This window comes from Brachyhypopomus gauderio, unplaced genomic scaffold, assembly GCF_052324685.1.
Source record: "Brachyhypopomus gauderio isolate BG-103 unplaced genomic scaffold, BGAUD_0.2 sc54, whole genome shotgun sequence".
Lineage (NCBI taxonomy): Eukaryota > Metazoa > Chordata > Actinopteri > Gymnotiformes > Hypopomidae > Brachyhypopomus > Brachyhypopomus gauderio.
In genome coordinates, this window is record NW_027506878.1 from 272857 (window position 1) to 300305 (window position 27449).

The 27449-nt window shown below is 42.6% G+C and overlaps 1 protein-coding gene across 1 annotated transcript; it reads left to right on the forward strand.

The window, feature by feature from the left end:
* The first annotated feature begins 2817 nt into the window (after positions 1 to 2817).
* On the forward strand, positions 2818 to 15539 carry LOC143488704 (uncharacterized). The gene is made up of 5 exons (XM_076987554.1): positions 2818 to 2988; positions 11888 to 12141; positions 12887 to 12997; positions 13097 to 13259; positions 15529 to 15539. The coding sequence occupies exons 1-5, from the start codon at positions 2829 to 2831 to the stop codon at positions 15537 to 15539; spliced, it is 699 nt and encodes a 232-aa protein (XP_076843669.1). The 5' UTR covers positions 2818 to 2828.
* The last annotated feature ends 11910 nt before the right edge of the window (positions 15540 to 27449 follow it).

A 27449-nucleotide genomic window follows, 5' to 3' on the forward strand; every position in this document is an offset into this window, starting at 1 on the left:
GAAATGTAATTCTATTTATTTTCATTTGCTAATTTTAAAAGGAAAATAAGCTGAAGGTGAAGATTAAACAGCGTATTCTTCAGCGAAAAAAGAAGATATATGCATCCCTTGAGGAGTTCATTAAGTACACAATGGTGCCTTGCTATCAGAGTAAGCTCATGGCTCATGGTACCTCTTACAACGCAGAATCCTAATGTAACTCCATGAAGATGTGATCGCTGTTGTCCTGCTGTAGAAGCTGCTGAACTTTCTGGACCAGGCTCGATGAAAAAGAAGAAGGCTGTCCTGCTGGACCACATTGAGTCATCAAGAAGTACCATGTTCAAGGAAGCACAGAAACGCATGCTGAATATATTTGATTATAAGATGGTTTGTATTTCTGCAATTAATGTATGTTAATAGCCTTCAATACACATGTAATACAAAATAAAATAAAAAAAATAAAAATCCATATAAATGTATAATGTAAATACTAGAATGTTCCCTTATAACAGAAAAAAACCTTCAAGGACATAAAAAGAAGCCTTAGTAAAGCAATGGAGCAATCACTCCACACTGAAAACACCTTGCTTCAAATAGGTAAGTGATTCTTGCACAGCCATTTCTCACCAGAATATTAATAAACAAATTATTAAAATAAATTACCAAGTGATAAATTATGTATATAACGTATAAAAATATATATGTTTTATGTTGTAGATGTCTCTAAAGAGGTACAAGAACTGAAGAAGTTAACTCATGACTGTCACGGTACACCCCTGACTCCAGCCTCAGGTAACACTTGTCTTGTGTGTTGTGTCTTTTGTTCATTTTTCATCATTTTCTGAACCCAGTCCCTCTTATTATGTGTTGTCATCTTTTAAATTCCGCTCTGTCTCGGCATCCTGTCTTACGCTTGCCGTTACAATGACTAGTCAGCTTCAAAAGAAGAAGAATTCTTCATTTGCTAATTTTTGAGAATTTTTCTAATCAAACTTTGCTAGTGCTAACATGCCTTCTAATATTATTTATCAAATATGTTATTATTCAGCCAGTCTGGTCTATAGACTAATTATTTCCATAATATATATTTTTTCCTTTGATTTGTGCCACCATGAAATAATGCTAAAGCTTCTGTTAATCACTTACTATCACCTACTACATTTATTGGCTATACAAATTTATTTAAATTATATTTTCCTATTACATATTTTTAGTGTAGAATGATATAAAGTCAAATTCCACACCTGTTCAGCTTCTGGAAGGAGAAAACATTTTAAAGCTGTTACCGAAGTTATTTTACCAATATCCTCATTGACTATGCACTCCTGCCAAGAAATATAAATACTATATCAGAATCTCCTTCTATTACTCAGACGTGTATGCAATGATTCCCCTTTGACAATCATCTTAATATGATACATATGCTTGTTTCATATAGTGGAGGAATTGAATGAAGACAATGGGAGTCCTGGCTTTAGGCAAGTAAAAGTACCTTAAACTGAAACACAGTGTCACGTTACAGCCCCTGACTCCTCCCTTTTGGGCATGTGTTTACATTGTCTACATCTAGTCATCTGCGTCTGTGGATCTCTGTGGGTGCGGTTTTGTCCGAGTGTTCATTGGTCTCACCTGTGGCTCGTCTCGTATTCACTTCGGGCTTATGTGGTTTGTCTATTTAATGTGCGTTCGCACAGTGTCCCGTGCTCGTCTTTCTCTGAGTCTTAAATGTTGAAGAGTGTGTTTGTTTCATGTGCGCTATTCGCGCTATATTTATGTGTGAAATAAAAGTGACGTTTGAGAAAGCAAGGATTCTGTGCCTCGTCCTTCACCCTGCCCCGAGCGTCACACACAGTGTACATCTTTCTTCCTGTCTAATGAGGAAAGGGAACACAGCAGAAACTGAAGATTGTTTAGAGTATTTCTTGCAGAAATATTGATTTCAGACCTGAATTTAACCATTTATTATCTTTGGACAGTAAGAAAAGGACTTAAAAAACCAATCCATATAAAAAAGTTACAAGGATGAATCTTAGAACTTAATGACAGTTTTTTTTTTTAGCAGATAATGTGGCAGACCCTAGTGCTTCCTACTGCTGAAACGTCTTAATCCAGTGGTTGAAGCCTTGCAAGACATTTTGTCTCCAATACTATGGGGACATTTGATGATTTCAGTCACAAGAATATTAATTTTGTCATGTCATGCCCCATTTCCTCAATTCCTCCCCATGTTTGGGTGATGTGTGTGTGTGTGTATGTCACTCCTCGTGTCATGCCACACCCCTCCCAACAACAATCTGTTGTTGGTGTCCTTGTTGTGTATGAATTTAAGTCTCTGTCTTGTCTGTCAGTGTTTGACCGTGTGTGTATGTCCTCGCACTGACCGTGTGTGTATGTCCTCACACTGACCGTGTGTGTATGTTTTGACCATGTTATGTCCTCACCTTCAGATAGTCCTTACAGTGTTTCTCTCAGTGCTACTGTGTCTGAGTTCTCCCCGTCGTCTTCTCTGTTTCTGTTTAGTGGTCAATATTCTTGTTTACATTGTTTGTAATAAACGACTCTACATCATGTCTTGTCTCCTCATTGTTACACATTAAATGTTTTCCACCTTTTTTTCCATTCTCAGTGACTGTCCTCAGGAAACAAATTTGCTGATGACATCAGAATTTATTGAAACAATCGACCATTCAGAGAATAAGAACAGTGATACATACAGGTAGTGTATTTACTTATTTCATTTTGATCTTCACACAAACCAGTCAGTTGATTAAGTTGTTGTGTCCTGCAGGTTCCAGTGCCCTCACGCTGGTGTGTTCCAGTGTAAAATCACCAACCTCGCGTTTGAGATGGAGGATAAAGGGGAGGTGCTGTACAGAATCGTCTCCTGGGGTAGACGTCTCATGGACGGGTTAGGTAACATGCAGCCTGCAGGACCCCAGTACAATGTAGCCTGCATTACAGGTTCAGTCCGTCATCTGCACCTGCCACACAGTGAAGTGACTTCTGGTAAATTCATGTTTAAAGCTTGTTTTTTTTCATTCTTGATTTTTGTGGATCTTGGTCAAAAAATTATTAACCACAGATACATTTGTAGTGCCCTGTGATAAATGGAAAAAGAGTAAATGCTAAACCTGAATATATAAAAAAAACATTGAGATATTTTGGCAGTTTACATGAAATCATAACCATGTGTCTTTAGTGAAATTATTATCTGAGTAGGTGGTCTCAGTTTAAACAGTGGAATCACTTTGTGTTCTCTGGTAAACATAGCCATTGCATCACAAAGACAGGTGTGTCCCAATTGCACACTATTTACTAATTAGGGTTCACACACACATAGTGTGGGAACCCTATTGTAATTGTTAGGGTTTTTCTTTCTTATTATTATTCTTTGTCCCATTTTTTGACCTAAAACGTATTGTGCAGCCTAGACCGTAATGCCTAGAAACCCCAAACTTGGCAAAAAGGTTCAGTTAACTCCAAGGACCAGATTCCCATACAGGGACCCAAATTGGCCTGATGGTGGCGCTATAGCAGACCATATTGACTTTTTGTCCATATCTCCTACACCGTAAGTCCTAGAACCAAAATTCCAGTTCCTATACATTCCTTGACTAAATTCAATAGGACAATTAATATACAACCATTAAGCTCCGCCCACTTAGATTTCGAGTTAATTTGCATAATGTGCAAAATCGCACACATCTTTGAGCCCAAACTTGTCCCTGGATTTTTCACATACATGCACATATGTGGTATCAAAACGTTCAGAAGAGTCTGAACTTTAAAATCTATCCAGCAAAAATGCTAATTTCATCACTACCTAGTCAGTATAAGCCAATCAAATGAGGAGGCGTAAATTCAATAGTAAATTTTGCGCATATGGAGCTCTAACTTAAGAAAACTTGCATGTAATGAGATGGCACTTCACAGACAGCTTCCCTGTGAGGGTCTGGGGCAGCTCGCAGAGGTTGCCATACCTCACCTGCTAGGGGGCGCTATAACATGCAAAAATTTGCCCCATGCACTCAGATTGGCCGATCCACATGAAACTTGGCAGACATCATCTATGGGCCTCTGGGAACCAGGTCCTAAAGCAGACACTCCATACTTCCAAAATGGCTGACGTAATCGGCCAATCAGTGATCGGCACGCGTTTGACAGGCTTACCATTGGTCGATCTGCACGAAACCTCTTGGGTGTGGACAAGTGCACGCCCCCTATGACATAATCCAGCCAGGTGTCGATTGGCCACTGGGGGGCGCTATTGCAAAAAAAGCAAGTGTATCCCCTACATAATTCCACTTGGGAACATGCAATTGGACTCTTTTGATTCCTTGCAGTAGTGCGAACAACTTTCCCATTACATGTCCTATTAAAAAATGCACAGTTTATTTACAGTTAATAATAGTTTGAAATCATCACTTTTCATACTCCTCCTAGGATTTTCATACTATCATGTCAAGCAAAGTCTTATAATACTCTACAGAGTGTGAAATCAAAAAACAATCTAAAGATTTTGGATTTGAGGACACTTATACCTGCTAAATATTTTTTTAATGGACAGCATCGATACATATAATATTCATATTCTTAAAGCTCTTTCATATTTTACCCAATTCTGACCAAAATGCACAAGCCCATTCAGAATCCCATCCTGAACAAATTTGTCAAGTTTCATCTAAATCGGTTATCGTATGGCTCTACAGTGCAGTATTATATACAATGCATAAGAATGCATGTAAAGTCCCTCTGTCACCTTCTCCTTCTCACACGCACGCAAGCTGAAACTCACACTCTCAGTCTCTCTCACACTCTCACCCACATTCCCCCTCCCATCTCTGTGCCCTAAGTAAACATTGCTCTGGCTACCTAGATCTCTCTGTGTCTATTAACCAGGCACACACACATACAGGCGCAAGCAGGCCTTCCTATAGCATTCACAATGACACTTCCCTAGCCATACCCACCCATATCTCAGTGACTAACACATGCTCATACAAACTGATATTTGGCTTCTTTTTTGTCTCTCTCTCACACAAACACAGACACACACACCTTTATACCTATATGTATGTATAGTTTCTATGTATACTTATGTATGTATGTATTAGTATATGTTGTCATAGTTTGAGTACATACACTACCACACACACACACACACACTTCTACCTAAATGTATGTAGTTTGTATGCATATCTATAGTATATGTATAGTATATGTAAGTCATGCCAGTGATGTCAGTCATATCAGACATGCCAGTCATGTTCTGCCAGTCATGTAAGTCATGTCATGCCAATCATTTCAGTCCAGTCATATCAGTCATGTCAGTCAAATCATCAAATCATTACAGTCATGCCAGTTATGTCAGTCATATCAGTCATGTTAATTTTGTTCGTCATGGCAGTGATGTCATTCCAGTCATGCCAGTCATGTCAGTCATGTAATGCCAGGCTTTGCAGACTACATTCATACTTTGAATACATGGGCAGTCATGTTAGGCATGCTAGGTGTGTAAAGAGTGAATTAACAAAGCATAGTCTCTGGCTCCCTCAATCTATCTCTGTCGGTGATATACAGGCCCAATCATGTATAGACACATGCAGGCCTTCCTATATTGTTCACATAGATGCAGCCCTAGCCAGATGTGCTGTTTCTGTGTCTCCCTTTCTGACACATGCAGATGTCATTACACACTATCTGTAGAGCACACACTGGCCAACCCCAAACAGCTTCTTTTCACTTTTAGGTCTAAAGGACCTTTTGGGCTTCCTTTTGCTTATTGTGTGTGTGAACCCGCCTATCGCCGCTTGCGGCTATATTTACTAACTTGTTTTTGAGTATATAGTATACAGTACAGTTACTGTCAAATTTGAGTATATTCAAAAATTCAAGATGCATACTTAAAACTGGTCAGGTATGTTTAGTATGAATGTAAACTATTGTCCCATATTGCAGTGCAAAATGGAAAAGAAGGATCTACTTGCATCTGGAAAATTTCGAAAAACAAGCTCAACGGTTGCAAACGAACGTGTATGAATTCCAGTACAATTTGGATTTATTATTTTTTAAAGTATAACAATTAACAAACATAAATAGTTTATTCTTTCATAAGAAATCTTTTTGAAAAGCACAAGTTAGTTAGCAGCCTAGGGTACTTATCCTTTCACATATCCAATTAAACGTGCAAGTCAGTAAAGAATATCCGTTAGCCAAAGAGTCTATGTATGACTAGTAGATAAATGAATAAACACGGTAGGTTGGCTTTATTCAGCTTTTATTTATTTACTTATAAATTTTTTTATGAAACGTTAGAGAACATTAACCGTCAGTGCGCATTGCTCATATTGAACTGTCAGACAGGCACTGTGCAAAATGTCAAAAATATTTTAAATAAAATATGCCTGCCTGAAAATATAAAAAATTGCCACACAACAGCAAAAAAATACAAGGACAGGTTCAAGTAACGGTGTTTAAAAGCAAACAACGCACCGCGACGAGACGACACGACTGAAACAACAAATGTTTTTTTCACCTTACGCGTTTTAAATGGTATGCCATGTTGGTTGTTGTCGTGCGAAATGAAAGACGTTGATGACATAACTTGCACTTTACTTTGTTTGATTCATCTTTATATTTTTCAAAATACTTTTGAAGTTTTTTAGTAGACATTATAATCTCGGCAGATGCTGTGCGTATTCTGTAGCGTGTTCAGCTCGCTCGTTTGGATTGTGCAACAGCAGGGTGTGATTTATTAATGTGTAGTAAGGAAGATGCCTATTGTTAATGCGCACACATCATTTCTAAATATTTATTAACAGAAATTAAGATGATTTTATTTGACAAAAGGCTATATATAACGAAAACAAAGACATTTCATGTAACAACTAATGCTTAGCTGCATCCTTGGGCACCCCCATGCAGTTAGAATGGTACATTCGACTATGACGTTCATACACTGTAAAAAATCTTTGTTTGCTTATGTTCTGTGAATATAAAAATTTATGTGGGCAAAGCATGAAACATAAAAATAGTTACTCCAAAAACAAAAAACGAGTTGTGCCATCAGCTGCTGCATTTTTACCATTCAACTTAATATTTTGTGTTCAGTGAATGAGCATTATGGTTCTCAGTCAACATGTTAAGTCCAAAGTAAAAAACTGTGTTGGGCGAGCAATAGTGGTAGTGGTGAAACTAATGCGCATGCTCGAGAGAAGATTTTCTTGGCGTCTTCTGCACCAAAACTAAAATGAAGACCCAGCGTTTCACCATTTATCTAGAGGACTTCAAACGTTCACTGAGTGAAGTAAATGTGGATCTTTACTAAGCTAACACAGCTAACTTGGCGGTGTTTGTTGAGTTTGAATTTTGAACTAGGTCGTATTTCAACATATTTTCCAAACGTATAGTTATCAAAACTAGAGCTAAGCCAACAAGTTGTTTTTCAGTGTTTAACTTTGCTATGAGTTTAGTAATGTTAGTGTTAATACTGTTGTGGTTGGCAAGGACAAGCTACCGATTAACGTTAACCGTTACGCGTTAACTGTCCGTTTGGAATTTAACTTTACCTCACGTCGGCAAACTGTTAGCATGCGGACTAACGTTAGCTACCTAGCTAGCTAGATCTGCGTAGTAATTAAGCATTTGCTGAAGCCCAATCGATTTCTAATTAAGTACTTTTTTTAGATACTTTTTCCAACCACATACAGCTCCGCGGTCAGTTCTCCCGTTTCCCTGGATGTGTGTTGTATGCGTGTTAGTGTCCCCCTCCCTTAGAACCAGTGTGTTTTTGCCGTTCCTATTGCTAATAAATTAGCATTGAGCTAACGTTGGTGTCATGGCTCATTCTTGTCCTCCTGACTCGACGACGTTTCAATTTTTATTACATTTATAAAGCAGCTCTCATATGCCTGTTTGGTAATATTTTATGTTTACTTTTTGACATGCAAATAAAATGCACAATTACTTAATTATATTCTGTATATTTTGAATTTACTTCATAAAGCATAAAATGTATAGTTCAGGCAACTTGGATACTAATGAATAATTACCTGAACTAAACAATTGTAGCTGGAACAACATAAAACATTTTGTTGGACTCACTAGGTGTATTTGGTTAATATATAAAATTTTGTTGGCTCAACTTATTTTCTTTAATTAGACTGAATTCTGTAGTTGTCAGCAGAACTTAAAATTTGCAATTTGCAGAGCTTAAATTAGACCAACTAAAAAAATTAGGTGCAACGGGTCACTAAGATTTTTTTAGTTGGTGAGACTTGAAATTTTTTACAGTGTAGTCGACTAAGGGGTTTAGTCGACTATAGTCGAATCAGCGACTATTGCAGGTCACCCCTAGTTGTAACGAACAATCAGACAATAAATGCTTACAATATCTGTTATAGTGTAATTTTATCTGCACCGGAAGGAAACCTGAGTTACAACGCAATAATATTGTCAAACCCATACCCATATATAACTTATAGTATTAGTGTGTAGTATGCCACTGGGACACATCAACAGTCTATATATGGAGTGTTAATGAGGAGCAGGTGAACCCCATCAGTACTGCAGGGATGCTCTTAAGTACACTGTCTGGGTGATTGCTGGATGTGGATGACACCTGGGGACTGGGGATTCTGGGAAATGAATTAATGCAGGGGTAATTTTTGGCAGGTAGCTCTGACCTGAGGCCCTGGGCGGTGGGGTTGGCGAACGTAAGTTGTTGAGCGGGGGGTTGGCGAACGTAGGTTGTTGAGCCGTTGTTGAGTTGATATCCCCCTACCAGCTCCCAAGAGCCTGTCAAAAGACAGTGCTGGCCACCTTTACATCCCATTAGGCCATCCTTTGTTATGTAAATGCAGCCATCTGCAGGTAGACGGGGGAGGAATGGAGAAGAAGTCACCCTTGCTCAAAGTAGTGACTCATGAAATCTTTCCAGAATAGTTTTCAAAATGTCCTTTTTTTGTTTACTGGTTATGGCTGTTGTGTTTTTAGAAGAGACACACTATAAGTTAAAATTGCTCAAGAATATTATTAGGGTTCACACACATAGTGTGGGAAACCTATTGTAATTGCTGGTATTTTTCTTATTTTCTTTTGCCCATTTTTTGACATAAAACGCATCGTGCAGCCTAGACCGTAATGCCTAGAAACCCCAAACTTGGCAGAAAGGTTCAGTGAACTCCAAGGACCAGATTCCCATACAGGGACCCAAATTGGCCTGTAAACTCAATAGTAAATTTTGCGCATATGGAGCTCTAACTGAAGAAAACTTGCATGTAATGAGATGGCACTTCAGACAGCTTTCCTGTGAGGGTCTGGGGCAGCTCGCAGAGGTTGCCATACCTCACCTGCTAGGGGTTTGCTAGGGGGCAAAAATTTGCCCCATGCACTCAGATTGGCCGATCCACGTGAAACTTGGCAGACATCATCTATGGGCCTCTGGGAACCAGGTCCTAAAGCAGACACGCCATACTTCCAAAATGGCTGACGTAATCGGCCAATCAGTGATCGGCACGCGTTTGACAGGCTTACCATTGGTCGATCTGCACGAAACTTCTTGGGTGTGGACAAGTGCACGCCCTCTATGACATAATCCAGCCGGGTGTCGATTGTATCAGTTATATCAGTCATGCCAGTCATGTCATGTAAGTCATGTCATGCCAATCATTTCAGTCCAGTCATATCAGTCATGTTAGTCATATAAGTCATGACAGTCAAATCATTCCTGTCATGCCAGTTATGTCAGTTATATCAGTCATGTTACTTTTGTTTGTCATGCCAGTGATGTCATGCCAGTCATATCAGTTATGTCAGTCATGTCAGTCATGTAATGCCAGGCTTTGCAGACTACATTCATACTTTGAATACACGGGCAGTCATGGTAGGCGTGCAAGGTGTGCAAGGTGTGAATTAACAAAGCATAGTCTCTGGCTCCCTCAATCTCTCTCTGTCGGTAATATACAGGCCCAATCATGTATAGACACATGCAGGCCTTCCTATATTGTTCACATAGATGCAGCCCTAGCCAGATGTGCTATTTCTGTGTCTCCCTTTCTGACACAAGCAGATGTCATCACACACTATCTGTAGAGTACACACTTGTACCGAGGCACGCACCACGGAGCGAGGAGACAGACACAAACGCTGAGGAGAGCGAGATTTAATAAAGGGATTACCAAAAGCAGAATCGACATAGCGGGCAAGGGTCATAACGTTAGGGCAGTCCGAACAGGAACGAGAAACAGGCATGGTAAAACGAGAACAGGGAAGACTCACGGACTGGCAGGAACAAACAGATGACGGGAACACAGAGCTAGAAAACAACGAACGAGAAAGGCACAGATCGACTAATCACACAAAGCACAAACCGACTGAGCAGACAAAACCACGGATGACTAGACAAAGGAATACCGGGACTTACATACAAGAACTGAAACAAGGAACAGGTGAGGGCAATGACATGGGGGCGTGGTAACAAACAAGAAATCACGGAGACAAACGAGCGGGGCGGGATAAACAGGCAGGGAACACAGACACAAGGGAACCCGGTGTGACAGCCAAGGGAGGGGGCGAGGCCATACGTGACAACACTGGTCAAACCCAAACAGCTTCTAAAGGACCTTTTGGGTTTCCTTTTGCCTATTGAGGCCAAAATGCCTATTTGTGTGTGAACCCGCCTATCGCCGCTTGCGGCTATATTTCTATTTCAAGTAGCTGAGGATTTTTTGTATAAATGTATGTAAAAATATCTTTACCCATTGGCAGTTTTTCAAAAGACAAAAACTATTTCAAATAAGGCAAAAAAAACAGCTATTTTGAATAATCAATATGCCACTTATATGCCATTATAATTCAAATATGTTTGTGTCAATTTCCCATTATTTCAACCTTTCACAAATCAAATCTCAAACATATCCTGAGATGAGCAGACTTCTTGCTTGCAAGAGAGCTTGCAGTCTCATGAGGCAGCCAAAGGTGTGTATTGAAAGGTGTGTCAACAGCAACCACCCACAGCTGACACATGCCTCATTTACATAACACTGGAGGTAAGAAGGGCTTATCACACCTACCAAGAGAGCAAGAGATCCTGTCATTTTGGGAGTCTGTCTAAAGACGGGGCTTTGGTAGTTCTAGTTTAACAATTGATTCTGGGTCCGGATGGGATGGCATTTGGGTCCGTATCCAATTAATCAGGAATGAGATTGGGTCCGGACAGGAATGCGTTCGGGTCCGGATCCGGACCGCGGTCCGCCAGTTGGTGACCTCTGCTTTAATGTTTTGCCTGTTAGGACTACAGGGCCAGAGGGGTGCATGACCTCAACATGACCTTAGCCAAGTCTGTTATGAATATAACTAATTTATTCTTAATGTCACGTTGAGGACCCCGGCCCCTCCCTTTTGGGCGTGTGTTTACATTGTCCACATGAATCGTCTGCGTCTGTGGAACTACGTGGTGATGGTTATGTCTAGTGATAACTCGTCTCACCTGTGACTCGTCCCGTAATCACGTGGGGCTAATGTGGTTTGTCTATTTAATGTGCGTTCGCGCAGTGTCCTGTGCTCGTCGTTGTCTAAGTCTACACGTGTGTGTGCTTCAGTCAGTGTTGCTCGTGCGCTAGAAAGCACTATTTGTATTAAATAAACTGTCCGTGACGTATGCCGCAAGCAGGATTCCTGTCTCGTCCTTGCCGCCGCACCGAACATCACACTTAAATTACTATAAATGTAACAAATACTATTTGAGTCATAACTACATTAGTCTAATTTTTGAGTCACATCTTGTTCGGATATACAAGAAAACAGTACTTTTAACAGTTGAACTATAATTACATTCTTACCTACAGAACCTACCAACAGAATTCTGTTGTCCTTAAATAAAGATTTTTCTGGTTGTGTGTTCCAGAGGAGCATCGGGTTGAACTGGCTGTGGCACATTTCACTGGTGACAATGTAGAGGTCATTAAACCAGTGAAAGTGACAAACACACATGTGATTGTTCCCATCAGTGGACTTTCTCTCTTAAGCCTGATATCCAGGACAGTCTCTGTCCATCACATCAGTGCACAGGTTCTGTTCTTCTATAAACCAATAACTGGCAGGCAAAACCTGAAACAACTACACTTCCATCTGCTCCCAGGGAATGTACCAGTGAAAGAGGTACGCCACCTTTATCAAAACAGAGAGCTCTTTACACTGCACAGCAGTGTTACAGTAACATTATAACTATTCTGTTAATTACAGTGTGCCAACCCTGTACCACCTCTCTGCATTCACACTGTAACTTAATGATACACTGTAATAAAAGGAACACATAGTCATTCTTCTGGATGTTTTAAATATTCTAGACTAAATTGTAAACATTTGTATATCCATGTGGAGTTTCTGCTCTATGGAACACAAACTCAATTTGAGGACAAGAAATCAATTTGATTCTTCATTTGATGGGCGAGTAAAGTGCAAAAATAAAGGAAGTGATCATGTTTAATAAGTAAGAAATGCAGCAACACAAAACCCGTGACAAATCTAAAAAGTAAACAATAGCAGTCAACTGGTAAATAGACAAAACATATATAGGCACATACATATAGAGACAAACGACCCTCAGGTGGTGAACTCCCTAATGGGCTACGCCCCCCTGAGGGACAAACACAACGCAACAACAGGACAAACACACATTGCCGCTGCTGAAAGAGGCAGCCACCAGGGGGCCTCCAAACCGTGACGCTTCATCTCATCTGAGCACATTATAGATCTAAAATGTAAGAAATAATAAACAATCACTGTGAAATATTGTTTGCTACTTTTTGGTGGCAAAATCACTGCTCTATATATTAAACTTATCATTGGGAGGTTTGACTGAAATTTATTTTTGCTTTTAAAACATAAATCTACTCCTTTGCAGGTACATAATCAGTGTTTGGATTTTAAACACATCAAGACCAGCTCCACATGCCAGTTAATCCCTGGTAGGAAATACAGACTTCGTTGTGGCCAGTATGTCCCCCAGCCACAGGTAACCATGACCATCATCCAATTGTTGATATAAACTGATATAAAGCCAGAGTTTCATTTTGTATCTTCGAGTATTCAAACTGCCATTTTTATTTCTGAGGTTACAACATTTGATCGTGACTATGGCCCAAACTATCACGCCACATTCGAGGTGTTCGTTGAAGCAGACAATGTCATAGTGAGTCTTCTGGATGAAAAAGACGAGGAAGTGTGGGAACCCCACAAGCTCTACCTCACAGGAAGTGCACGCGTGTCTCCACTTGGTAATGCACAAAATAAAACATATATACAAGTGACATATACAAAATGGGATCCAAGATCCATATAATATATATATATATATATATATATATATTAGGGGTGGGACGCGATCAAAAAATTTAATCGAATTAATCGAAAGCTTTGTAATCGCATTTCAGTATTTAACATGAGAAATATTAATTTAAGTTTGAATGATGAATGAATCAATGAACATAATCATAAACTTCAACATCTTGTTTATTTTTCCACCAGTCTACTACACAGACCAATAGATGAGTGCAGAAAACAGTTCAGAACACTGGAAATTCTGACCAAAAATGTTGTTTAATTTTGGAAGTTTTGCTCAGGATATTGGAAGAATTGAAGTAAATCAGAAGATGTTTTTTAATACCATTTTAGATAGTATATTTTTCTTTAATTTCCCAGGCCTCTGCCTCTGCCTAGAAGTGGTCTTCTGCATGCTCAAAGCAAATGACTGGATCTTCATCATCTATAGATTCATCATCTATAATATGAGCTGTCACACTAAGATAATTCTTGTTGCTAACAGAGGTCCAGTGATCCCCAGTCAGAGCCACATTTGTGGCGCTCTTCACAATAACCTGTTTTACTTCCCTTTCCTCATCATACAGCTGCTGGATTTTCTTCCACATTGTCTTTCTGGACAGCAGTTCGTAACTTGCATCAGTTTATGCAATGTGCAGCGCTTCTTGTAAGCATTTATCTTCGACCACAGAGAGCGAACAACACTGCAAATAATATGACGCGTCATGTATAAACACGTGCGGAGTCGCGCGCTACGGCCACTCGCAAAAGTTTAATCCAGTCTTAATGGTCCAATGAAGGTCATTTAAAAACCAGGGGTGAGTTTCCCAAAACATTCTTAGCGCTAAGTACTTCTTAACCTCGTACGTAAGAACAAGTTTACAAAGTACTTAGCGCTGCGCTAAGAACGTTTTGGGAAACTCACTCCGGGACATTTCCTCACTTAAAAAAACCCTGCGACGCCCGGGACAGGATGTGAAATACGGACATGTCCCGGGAAATACGGACGTTTGGTCACCCTATCATACTAGGAATACATTTAGCAGCTAAGTTATCATTACTGACCTGCGCGTTAGCCCCAACATGTTTTGCATTGAGGTGGTAACGAAGGGTGGAAGTGCTCCTGTGATAAGCGAACTCCTTCCTACATAAAGTGCAAATAACACTATTTTTGTTTGTACTTCCATCTGGAACTTTCTTATATTTAAATTTCCCATCCACCAGCGTAGCCTCTTCAGTCATCTCCATCATGCTCATCTTATTGTGCGTCCATATAATCTGTATGTCTGGAACTCGTGCACAGAAACATTCCACGGTGCAAAAGTGTCTCATGCATTAAAATGCGTTAATATTTTTAGTGCATTAATTTTCCTGTAATTAATTAATCGAAATTAACACGTTAAAGTCCCACCACTATTCAACTTGATAGTTTAGCTCGGGTGTATTCCTAACCAAATTGCACAGTAGGGGCGAGAACGAGTTTTCAAACCTGTGAATTACAAATTGTACGTGTGTTTACATGGATGCAGCTACGAAGTCGCCAGGTTTGCTTCATGGAAAATTCATTTTTAGGAACGTAAAGTGTTACCGGAGCAGAGCTCGGAGCGGTCGTTTTCTGCATGGTCCTAGCGCTAGATTCGTTGCTATTTAAATATTTCTTTTTAACCGTTCAAACTGCAGAGGACCAAAACTGACTTTTGAAAATTACGTCCGTGAGGTTAAATGTACTAAATGTTGGCTTACATTTCAAATATCATGTTTAGCTGAATAAACATGTTATCAACCCCTTTTAATGTACAGTATGTAGGCTTACAAATTCATGTTTAACTGAATAAACCGTTGAACATGAGTAGCCTACATTTTATTGGGCATGTTTTTTTTCTTCAAGTATCAGCAGTCATTGATGCATTTTGGAAACAGGAGATGATCCCCTGGTCTAATGCACCCTCTGTATTAAGAAACCCTATCTCAAAAACAAACTTTTAGTCATTACTTGGGTAGCACGCATATGAGCCATTTTAATATAGATTAATCTAGATTAATCTAGATTAATTTCAAGATTTCAGTGAGATTAATCTAGATTAAAAAAATTAATCTATGCCCACCCCTAATAATATATATATAAATAAAAATAAATGTCACGTTACAGCCCCTGACTCCTCCCTCCGACATGTCTGTGTGCGTGTTTATGTTCGTTTGTGTCCACATGTTTACTGTCTTTGCCAGTTCTTGTCTGATTCCAGTCCTATGTTTCTGTATACTACCACAGTGTCTACAGTAAACGGTCATGTTAGCCTACACTCATGTATGACAGCGGTATGGCTGTTCATTCCAAATATCATCCTGTACCCGTTACATGCTAGCCACTACATCTCCTAGCAGTCTTCGTTTGGTGAGCATGGGGCTGGTCCAGCAGCATTCATCTAACCCAGCGAGCAGTTGAAAACTCGTATGTTCAGCACACTTCCAATAAAGGCCACAATCATGTTGGCCTCATGAGAGTCAATATGTTTAGTAACCATCATTTACAGTATCAACTTTGCTAAACAACTAATCTAGCTATAGCCATCACAGTTCTGTTACCCACAACTAATAGCAAGGATACCCAAATATTAAGGGTGTGACGAGACACTCAGCTCACGAGACGAGACGAGACACGAGATTGGGTTCACGAGATCCGAGACGAGATGAGATTTTAAGAACACTAAAATTACAAATTATATGACTGGACAACATAACTGTAACGAGGCACCCCCGAACACGGTGGTGTCGCGCTGGTTTCGAGGAGTGTAGGACTCAAGTGCAAACCCACTAAAAGCAAAAGGCAAAAAACAGCCAAACTGAAACCTCCGCGACAGCGGGAAAACGAAAACAAAAAACCCAGAGGGAACAACAGAAGAACTACACGGAGAAACTCGACGTGAGTATAGACTAGGTAAGTAAACAAACAAAAACACGCGGAAGGGAATACAACGCGTCTTAGGAAAAAATGGAAAACGAAAATCACATGGAGAACGGCTCAACATGTCAAAAGGAGAAATAAAATAGATGAAGCTTAGGTAGGCAAGACCTAAGCTTCTACCAGATTACCTGTCAGCCTGTCCACCAGAACACTGGTAGACAAACCGACATAGAACAGAGAGGGAAGAAACAAACAGAACGTACGAGAGACAAAACCTGAGAACACTCAGGGGAGAAACAGAAATAAACAGAGAGACGTAGCAACTGCACAAAGGCAAGAGTAACTGGCTTAGGCTACGAGCGTGAATACAACTAACAACTTCAGCCAAGGACTGCTGAAGTTGCTCGCCTTAAGTAGGCTGCAAACACCTGCAGCCTATTGTGCCTGATTGCCCCCAGGTCTAGCTCGCGGGCTCCTCCTTGTGGCGACCGGAGGACCTGTCCTGGGTCCAACCCTGACAGAATCCCCCCCTCTAGGCCCGAGACCCCGCGGGCCCAGGGCAACAGCCCTGTCGCGATAGAAGGCAGCAATCAGAGAAGGATCCAGGATGCGAGCCCTGGGAACCCAAGACCGCTCCTCAGGCCCGTAACCCTCCCAATCCACCAGGAATTGGTCCCGCCCCCTGACCCGACGGATGTCCAAAAGACGCCGCACCGTATAAACCGGACCCCCACCAACCATACGAGGCGCAGGAGGAGCCGGGGCGGGAGAAGAACCACACAAGTACGGCCGGAGAAGGGACACGTGAAACACCGGGTGGACACGCATGGACGGAGGGAGGACCAAACGGTAGGTGACCGGGTTGATTCGACGTTCGACCTTAAACGGGCCCAGGAAGCGAGGAGCCAGTTTCTTGGTGCCACCCCGAACCGGCAAGTTACCCGCCGCCAACCACACCCGCTGACCAGGACGAAAAGACAGCGCCGGGAGACGATGCCTGTTGGCGCTGCGGCAATAGGCAGAGGAGGCCTTCAACAGGGCCGAGCGGGCACGCGACCAAGCCTTGCGGCAGCGCCGGAACTGAGCCCTAGCGGAAGGCACAGCCACGGCCTGCTCGTGATCGGCAAACAGCGGAGGGGCATACCCGAATAAGCACTCAAAGGGCGACATGCCCAGAGCCGAATGCCACAGCGTGTTGTGGGCGTACTCAGCCCACAACAGGTGGTCGGCCCAGGATGCAGGGTTAGCGGATGCCAGGCACCTGAGGGTCTGCTCCAGGTCCTGGTTAACACGCTCGGTCTGACCGTTAGACTGGGGGTGGAAACCTGAAGACAGGCTAGCGGAAGCGCCGAGGAGGGTCAGGAATGCTTTCCAAAAGCTGCTAGCGAACTGGGGTCCTCTATCGGACACCACGTCTTGAGGAAACCCATAGTTGCGGACGATGTGAAGCAGCAAGAGAGACGCGGTCTCCCGGGCGGAGGGCAGCTTGGGCAGACCGATGAACTTGCTGAATTTAGAGAATCTGTCGACAACTACTAGAATGGTGGTTAACCCCTTAGAAGACGGAAGCCCGGTGACAAAGTCTAAGGCGATATGAGACCACGGTCTGGAGGGCGTGGGTAAAGGACGCAACAGCCCCCTGGGCTTGCTACGAGGCGCCTTGCTTCGGTTACACACCTCGCAGGAGGCCACGAAGTCACGGATCTCCTGATCCATTGCGGGCCACCAAAACCTTCTCTTTATTAGTTCGGTGGTCCGCCTAGCACCGGGGTGTGCCGCGTATCGTTCGGTGTGTCCCCACAAGAGAACCTTACGCCGGGCGGTCGAGGGAACATAGAGACAGCCAGGAGGAACACCGCTAGGGCCGGGTTCGTTGGCGAGTTCGTCCTGAACTGTCTTTTCGATTCCCCACCGGATGGGTGCAACAACTACTCTTGGGGGAAGCACAGTTTCAGGCGGACTGTCAATGAGAGGCGGCTCCCACTGACGAGACAAAGCGTCGGGCTTTGTGTTCTTAGAGCCGGGACGGTATGACAAAGTAAAATCAAAGCGACTAAAAAACAGAGCCCATCTGGCCTGTCTGGCATTGAGGCGCTTGGCCTGCTGGAGATATGTCAGGTTTTTGTGGTCCGACCAGACCAGGAAAGGGTGGCGGGCTCCCTCCAGCCAGTGCCGCCACTCCTCTAAAGCCATTTTAACGGCCAGGAGTTCTTTGTCCCCTACGTCGTACCGCCTCTCCGTAGGGGTGAACCGGTGCGAAAAATAGGCGCAGGGATGCAGCTTAGGAGGGTCCCCGACCCTCTGTGAGAGAACAGCCCCAACGCCCAAATCAGAGGTGTCGGTTTCGACAATGAAAGGGAGCTCAGGATCAGGAACCCGTAGCACCGGAGCACTGGTAAAAAAGACCCTTCAGTGTCTCAAACGCCTTCTGGGCTTCCGGGGTCCAGGTGAACTTCCCCAATTTCTTGCTAGTGAGGGCCGAGAGCGGAGCAGCAAGAGAGCCAAAACCCCTAATAAACCGCCTGTAAAAATTGGCAAATCCCAGGAAGCGTTGGACTAAACGAACGGACGTGGGCACGGGCCATTGAGTCACAGCTTTGATCTTGGCGGGTTCCATAGCCAGTTGACCCTTGGCAACGATGAACCCCAAGAAGGCTACCTCGGAGACGTGGAACAGGGACTTCTCCAGTTTTACATAGAGATGGTTCTCTAGTAACAACTGGAGGACGCGGCGTACGTGTTGCTGGTGTTCTTGAACGGTACAGCTATATATTAAAATATCGTCAAGGTAGACGTAGGCGTAATCATCTAGAGTCTCTCTAAGGACACCGTTTACGAACCGCTGGAAAGCCGCGGGTGCGTTCATGAGCCCAAACGGCATGACTAAATACTCGTAATGCCCAGAGGGTGTATTGAAGGCGGTTTTCCATTCGTCGCCTTCTCTGACTCGCAACAGATTGTACGCACTTCTAAGGTCTAACTTAGTGAAGACCGTCGCCCGTTGAAGGGCCTCGAAGGCAGAGGACATGAGCGGCAAGGGGTGGCGGTCTTTGATGGTGATCTTATTTAGTCCCCTGTAATCTATGCAAGGGCGAAGGCCCCCATCCTTTTTCCCTACAAAGAAGAACCCGGCACCTGCGGGAGAGGTAGAGGGACGGATGGTACCAGCAGCGAGCGCTTCCTGAATGTAGGACTCCATAGCCTTGCGTTCAGGCAATGCCAAGGAAAACAAACGACCCCTAGGGGGAGTGGTACCAGGTAAGAGGTTGATGGCAATGTCGCAGGCTCTATGCGGGGGTAGGAAGCCTGCTTTGCGCTTGCTAAAAACGTCTTTAAGGTCATGGTAAACAGCAGGGACTTTCTCCAAGCCTGCTATTTTTTCTTGGCTTTCCCCGGGTTTACTGCAGTGGGGCGCCAAGCACGACTGTTCGCACACTTTGCTCCAACGATTGATAGATAAATTGAGCCAATCAATGTCAGGGTTGTGGCGTTGGAGCCAGGGAAACCCCAAAATCAGCTGCAGTTTGGGCGCAGCGATGACATAAGGGGTGAGGGTTTCATGATGGTTCCCTATCGTCACTGTTAGAGGGACGGTTTGGTGGGTTATATCCCCTGAAGTGAGCAACCTGCCATCCACAGCAGACACCGAGAGGGGTTTTTCTAAAGGAACCAGAGGTATGGAGAGAGAGGCTACGAGGGCGGAGTCAATGAAATTGCCAGTAGCCCCAGAATCAACGAGAGCTAAAACCCGGTGTTCGTCTGAACCCCTCCACGAGACCACTACGTGGGGCATTAGACCGCAGGCGGGGAAATAAGCGCCATGACCCGTCGATGCAACCCCGTTCACCGACGGGTCTGCCCTTTTCCCTGTAACTCGGGACACTCTGCGATTCTGTGATCAGCCCGGCCGCAATAAAGACATTTACCCTCCCTTAAGCGGGTTTGTCTTTCCTGACGGGAGAGGCGAGTGTGCCCTAACTGCATGGGCTGTTCAGATGCCTCGCCTTCCCCGTGAGTGGTCTTGCGCACAGGAGACACTGACTTAGTGCTGGGTGGTGCAAACAAACGGCGGTGTTGTTTACGATCCCGTAACCGGTTATCCAACCTAATGGTGAGTTCTATAGCATTGTCCAGACCACTGGGAGGCTCTCTGAGGGACAGTTCGTCCTTTATCTCTTCACTCAATCCCTCTATGTAAATAGCCCCCAGCGCCTCTGAACCCCAATCACTCTCCGCCGCCAGTGTGCGGAAGTCTAGAGAGTATTCTGCCACCGTTGACCTGCCCTGCCGTAAACGCAACAGTTTAGACGCGACCATACCCCCAGAAGCCGGATGAAAGAACGTCTGCCGCATAGCCCGAGAGAATCGCTCAAAAGAGGAACAGATGTCCGGTTGGTTCTCCCACACCGGTGTAGCCCACCGCAGTGCTTTCCCTGACAGCAACGCCATGACATAGGCCACCTTGGCACGTTCGGTAGGAAAACGGGATGGCTGCTGCTCAAAGATCAGGGAGCACTGCAATAAAAACCCCCTACATTCGTCGGGATCCCCGCTGTAACGCGCCGGAGCGGGCAAAGCGGGTTCGGCACGGGAGTCGGCAGGCAGCCCGACAGCCCCGGAGGAAACGAGAGGGCTGGGAGCCGCAACAGGCTGATCTGGCTTTTGAACCGCGAGGGCGATAGCCTGGAGCTGGGTGTGTATCTCTTGTAATGCTAGCTCGTGCCTGCCGATAGCCTGCCCTTGTATGGCGAGGGCATTCCGCACCTCGTCGGCAGCTGGGTTAGCTGAGTCCATAACTGGCTGAAGTTGTTCTGTAACGAGGCACCCCCGAACACGGTGGTGTCGCGCTGGTTTCGAGGAGTGTAGGACTCAAGTGCAAACCCACTAAAAGCAAAAGGCAAAAAACAGCCAAACTGAAACCTCCGCGACAGCGGGAAAACGAAAACAAAAAACCCAGAGGGAACAACAGAAGAACTACACGGAGAAACTCGACGTGAGTATAGACTAGGTAAGTAAACAAACAAAAACACGCGGAAGGGAATACAACGCGTCTTAGGAAAAAATGGAAAACGAAAATCACATGGAGAACGGCTCAACATGTCAAAAGGAGAAATAAAATAGATGAAGCTTAGGTAGGCAAGACCTAAGCTTCTACCAGATTACCTGTCAGCCTGTCCACCAGAACACTGGTAGACAAACCGACATAGAACAGAGAGGGAAGAAACAAACAGAACGTACGAGAGACAAAACCTGAGAACACTCAGGGGAGAAACAGAAATAAACAGAGAGACGTAGCAACTGCACAAAGGCAAGAGTAACTGGCTTAGGCTGCGAGCGTGAATACAACTAACAACTTCAGCCAAGGACTGCTGAAGTTGCTCGCCTTAAGTAGGCTGCAAACACCTGCAGCCTATTGTGCCTGATTGCCCCCAGGTCTAGCTCGCGGGCTCCTCCTTGTGGCGACCGGAGGACCTGTCCTGGGTCCAACCCTGACAATAACAATATATAACATTTATTTATCATTTATTTAACTTTAAAAGCAGTAAAGCAGTTTTCGTCATTAAGCGTGACCCTAAATTTAGATACGCTTTGATCGCAAATACAATATAGAAAAAAACTAACATGTTCTCGTGCAAACAGCGTGAGAAAGAGCGATCGCGTTACCGAGATGGGCTTATCGTACACAACACTCCACAGTTCCTCCGCGCACCGTGCGAAATAAAATTAAAAGTCGGTGGTAATTCCAGTCCATTATCCAGACCCGTCGTTAAGCGTTGACTCACTGTATTATGTGCAAAACAAGAAGTTCTTCTCTGTCAATACAGAGTGCAAATAGTGCAAACAGAGCCTGACCAAGTATGTCACTGAATTTGCTGCAACTACACTGCCATGTTCATTCTTAAGAATATTAGCATCCCCACACTGCTCCCGATATCCTTTGCTGTCTCAACTTGCCAAAGCACCTTTCTGTCCCTGCTACCTCTGTTCAAGTGAGATATGTTGATTTGAGTACTGAGCTGTGGTGCTGCTGTAAATGTCTCTGCATCCTGCTCGTATTAGTCGCGGTGTACGGAATTATTTTCATGCAATGTTTGCATATGTAGTGTCTTATCAGTCACTCTCTTGCCATTTATCATTTCCGCCGGGTTCCCAAATTGCTGCCAAACAAACGATGTGAAAGTGACGGGGGCATCTTCAATAGTAATACCTGTATTTTCACACCTCATTCTGGCTGCTTGCTGGATCACAAATCTCGCGAGACAGATTTTTTACGCGACGAGAAATCTCACGGAGTTACGTCTCGTGAGATCTCGTGTCTCGAGATCTCGTCACACCCCTACCAAATATTGAAAAGGAAGTATTATGAAAAGTCGACAGTGTCAAAAACATTAAAGGTTAGTCTGTTTGCAAGGAGGTTGTGTGGTTTTCCCTTACAGTATTTCTTAGCTCCTGTTTGTTTCCATTATTACCAGAGTTGTGTTGTATCTAGTATATTCTACCCTTCTCCAGAAGCCTGTTTGATTGATTGTTAGCTATGTTTTCACCTGTTCTTCGCATTGGCAAGCTGACTGTTGTCACATCCAGCTCCGCCCTCCTCCCCAGTCCCATGTCGTCTGCCCTAGCCCCGCCTTGTTTTCCCATTCCCTTGGTTTACCTTCTGTTTGTCACGCCCCTGTCCTCAAGTGTTTTCACCTGTGTCTCTTTTCTCCTCCCTGTTTCAAAGTATATTATCCCCTTTGTTTTACCCCCTCGTTGTCGGTCATTGTGTTTGCCATGTGTCCTATTCATCCCCGTGCTGGTTTCTCTTCATGTCCGGTACCCTGTGCCTTCCCGTCGCTTCCTCCGCATGCTGTCCTGGTTTGTTCCGTTTCGTCTTCCTGGTTTTAGTTCTCGTTACTCTTAGTTTAATTATTTAGTTATTGCTTTCGTACGCAACTCCTTATTGTTCACCTCCCTGATTCCCGTGTGCGTCTCCTACAATCATTTTACTCCCCGTCAGTTTGTTTTCCTGGTAGATTTAGTTTGCTGTAGCGTGTCTCTCTTTCTCATAGATTCGTGTGTATGCCTGTGTGTATGTATCTGTGCTCGCTTGTCTGTTGTGCCCTGTTTCAACATGTGTGAGATTAATGTTTCTAGCGATTGTGTTTGATGCTTCTGTGCATTGGTCAGTATTTTCATGCGGTGTTCCTGTCCTGTTTAAATTGCGTTCGTGCTTTGTGTTTCTGTATTCATAGGTGTCTGTCGTGGCATGTTTGTACTCTGTCTGTTAGTTCATTCTTGTAGATTCCCCGTTTTGTCAGTCGCAGGTTCTCCTTAGTTTACTTCTTTATCTATTTATTTTCCTTTATTTTGTCCGTTGCATGCTTTATGTAATAAATTATTCATATACTTGCGTTTGCGTCACACCCGATTCATTACATGTCGTCTGTTCTAGCATCTGTGATATTGGATCCCCATTTAACCACATTACAAAAATGAATGCTGAATAATATATACTAGGTCAGTCAGATTATCTTGAAGTCAAATAAAACTTCCCAAGTTTCCTTAATCCGTTCCATTTGACAGGAAAAGTATTTCGCAATGGAAAGTCAAAATTTATTTTCAAGATTCTCTGACTTTTTTTACAGTTGTAGAGCTAGGTGGTCACAAACACTGAGAGGTGTGAGATCTATTAAATACAATTACAAGACCATAGTAATTTGAATGGTCTAGAGTCACAGGATGAGGGAAATCTGAAACACCAACACTAATATCTGACATAACCAGGGAGAAAAGAAAAAGATATGAAAACAAGAACAAAAAAGACTAGGATGAAGGCATATAAGTACATATAAAGACAAAGAGAGAAATACCAGGAACATGGGGTATATATAGGCAGAGGTGGGTAGAGTATTCAACAATTTTACTCAAGTAAAAGTACAGTTACTTGAACCAAATGTAACTCAAGTAAAAGTAAAAGTATGCATCCCACAAATTTACTTGAGTAAAAGTTAAAAAGTACTTTGATTAAAAACTACTCAAGTAGTGAGTAAATTCATGAGTACTGTCTCGTGTCAGTAAATTACGTCATGGGAAATTGAATTACGGGAAACAATGACTTTTAATGATAAAAATAATTTATTATAAATAATATGTATTTTTGTTTGTTCCTAATTATTAGGCCTGTGTAACTTTAATGTGTTCCACAAAGGCACTAACTGATGAGACTGTCAGCCAATACGTGTAGCTACAACTTGACACCAACTGAATCAACAAACGCATACAAACGTTATGCCTCAGAGATATAGCATTACACAAAATTATACATACAGCAAACTTATCGCATCGTGTTTCCTCATATTTGATGTTGAGTTCTTGTAGGCTGAAATGTCCACACGTTTGCAGACACAATTGGCAGCGCCAAGGTTGCAAACTCACGCATTGAGCGTGAGACACACGCATTTGGCTGTCTTCACACGCTTACACGCCACACATTCGATTTCTCACGCCGAAAAAAATCTAGTTTATTTACCTCTGATCCACATATATGATTCAATGAGTTACTAGTTCGCTCTGGCGCCAACCACTGGCGATCGATCGATCGCGAAATAACACTTAATTAGTGTCCATTTTACACCCCCCCCCCCCCCCCCCCCGTCACCAATTTACGTTCACCACCCAAACCCCCACCCCCCACCCCGGTTTAAATTTTACATTTACATTTATGGCATTTAGCAGACGCTCTTATCCAGAGCAACTTACAAAAGTGCTACGTAGTTGCTTGGAATCTCCAAGGTCGTATAGATAGTCCTGAACACAAGGTACTCTAAGCTGGAAAAACCACTAGACGAAAGTCATATGATACCTAACAATTAAGCCAAGTCATTATTATACCTGAATATACACATCACCTGAGGAAAAAGACAGTAAGCAATTCCTATAACCAAATTATGCACAATACCTGAGAAAAAGACAGTAAGCTCACTAAAAGTGATCTTGAAAACTTGGCAACCCTGCAGCGCATTATATAGCTGTCCTTTTCTGTCACTTTCTTGCTACGGTGGAGAAAGTTTGCGTATGTGATCACGTGATTGACCGGCTTCATTTGATTGGTCACTCATACTTGGGCGACGAGACGTTGGTCAATCTTCTCACTGAAAATAATTATTTACGAAACGAAAGTAACGGTAGTGCGCGGCGCAAATCCGATTGTAACGGAGTAAAAGTCGCGTTTTTCTCACCACATATTTACTCAAGTAAAAGTAGAAGTCTTTCATATTAAAACTACTCCTACAAGTACATTTTTGTCCAAAAAGCTACTTGAGTAAATGTAACGGAGTAAATGTAACGCGTTCCTACCCACCTCTGTATATAGGCTAATGAACAGGAAACAGTTAAAATATGCGATGGAGAAAATAAAACTATTGATGAATCCAAAACAAAGAAGCAAGCGACAGGTTGCTGAGGGAACCTGTGACACCAGACAGGGCCCACCTGTGAGAGCAGTGAAGACAGATGAAAGAAAGATGGATGTAACTTAAACATAAGTGCAGTGCATTAGCAGCACATTGAAACCCAATGAGGCAGATGTAAAAAATTGTTTCTTAAAGTCCAGCTCAATGTCCCTGGTTGGCTTAGAGACCATCATTGGTAGATCACAGCTGGAATGAAGGTGCAGTTTATCAATGTAATTCTACATTTGTATTAAGGGAGAACGTCATAGTCGGTATTGATATTACATTCAGGTACTAAAAAAAATAACAGCCCTTTCTTCTTCATCCATAGAGGTAATTTCTCAGTTTGTTGTATGATTTACATATCATACAAATAATTGATCCCTTTTTTCAAGGTATCTTGTCTTTGTATTTTTAATTGTGAACAGATGCAGGGCCTTTCAGTGAAGAATCAGTGTCTGAAGAACGTGATGATTCATAAAGAGACGTGCTGGAGGATCCATATGCTGAAGCTCCTAGAGATCATCTGAACTCTCCTCTCCACTCACTGTGGAGGAGAATGAAGAAAGAAGGAAGAATCTAAACCAAAAAACAAACATGAAGATAAAAGAACAGAAATATATAATTCCACAAGGTAACAATACAATTGACTTGCTGGCGGTTCAGTTATGCTACTGCACATGGTAAGGAGGTGTGTCCAAAGCTAATAGATATAAAATGTAAAATAAAAATAATTTTGTTTTTAACATCCTGTTAATGAATGGATGAGGCCCACAATACATATTTGATGTGTTAAAAGTATAACCCCAGCTGATCTCTTAGATCCGTAGATACAGGTCAGCTAGTCAGAAACCAGGAACTTTGCAAATATGCAGCAATTTAATACAGATATAATATTTCTTTAGAATTTAGCTAGATTTACACTTATACTGTAGAGCATTTTACTTTATTATTGTCTTAATATATCTTTAAATCAATTTACTTGATTTTATTCTTTTAAATGAATATCAATTTTTTTTTTTATTTTAATGTCATCATTCTCTTACGTAAAGCACAACCAAATTTGTTACAAATAGATTGCTTTGCTTAGCATTACCTAGTTTGTCCATACGTGGACATTTTGAGATGCTTATAAGTGAATTATCTCAGATTGTGATAAGCTGAAAGGTAATTGTTAGCTTTGACCTTAGTGCTTGGGGTTCTCTGTAATATGTTGTGATTTTTCTTATAATACATTAAAGTGATGGAAAATGTTCAAAAATAAATTCTTTATAATCTACAAGTTAATAAGTGAAGAGTGTACAAGTCCCAGAAATGTGTGTCAATATGGCTTGTTTCAATATTTATACATCTGTGATGTGTAGGCAGAAGCAGCAGGAGGTGAAGGTTGGGCTATGAACTCTAATGTCCATTCTCACCAAAGGAAGACACGCACATGCACAGCACGACACGAAAGCAAAAGGTGCTGCAGTCCAACTCTAAGCGCAGAAGCAACATATTCTACTCGGCTTGGATGAGGAGAGGCGGAGATTAATAAAATCCTTTCACCACGTTAGCTCACTCAGTCTAGGCTCAAGGAATAAACAGCACTGAACGGCAGGACCTGTAGGCATTTAAGGAGTGAGATGAATGAAGAACAAGTGGTGTAGTAATCAGTAGGTGGGTGACTGAGCGGGGGAGTGTACGGGAGGTGGAGTGTCTGGGAGTGAGTGTGTGAGCACTGAGGTGGTGAACTGGCCTACCATGACAACATCTATACCCAAACATTGGAAATTGCTGTAAAACTCATTTTTTCCCCATTTGATATCCTA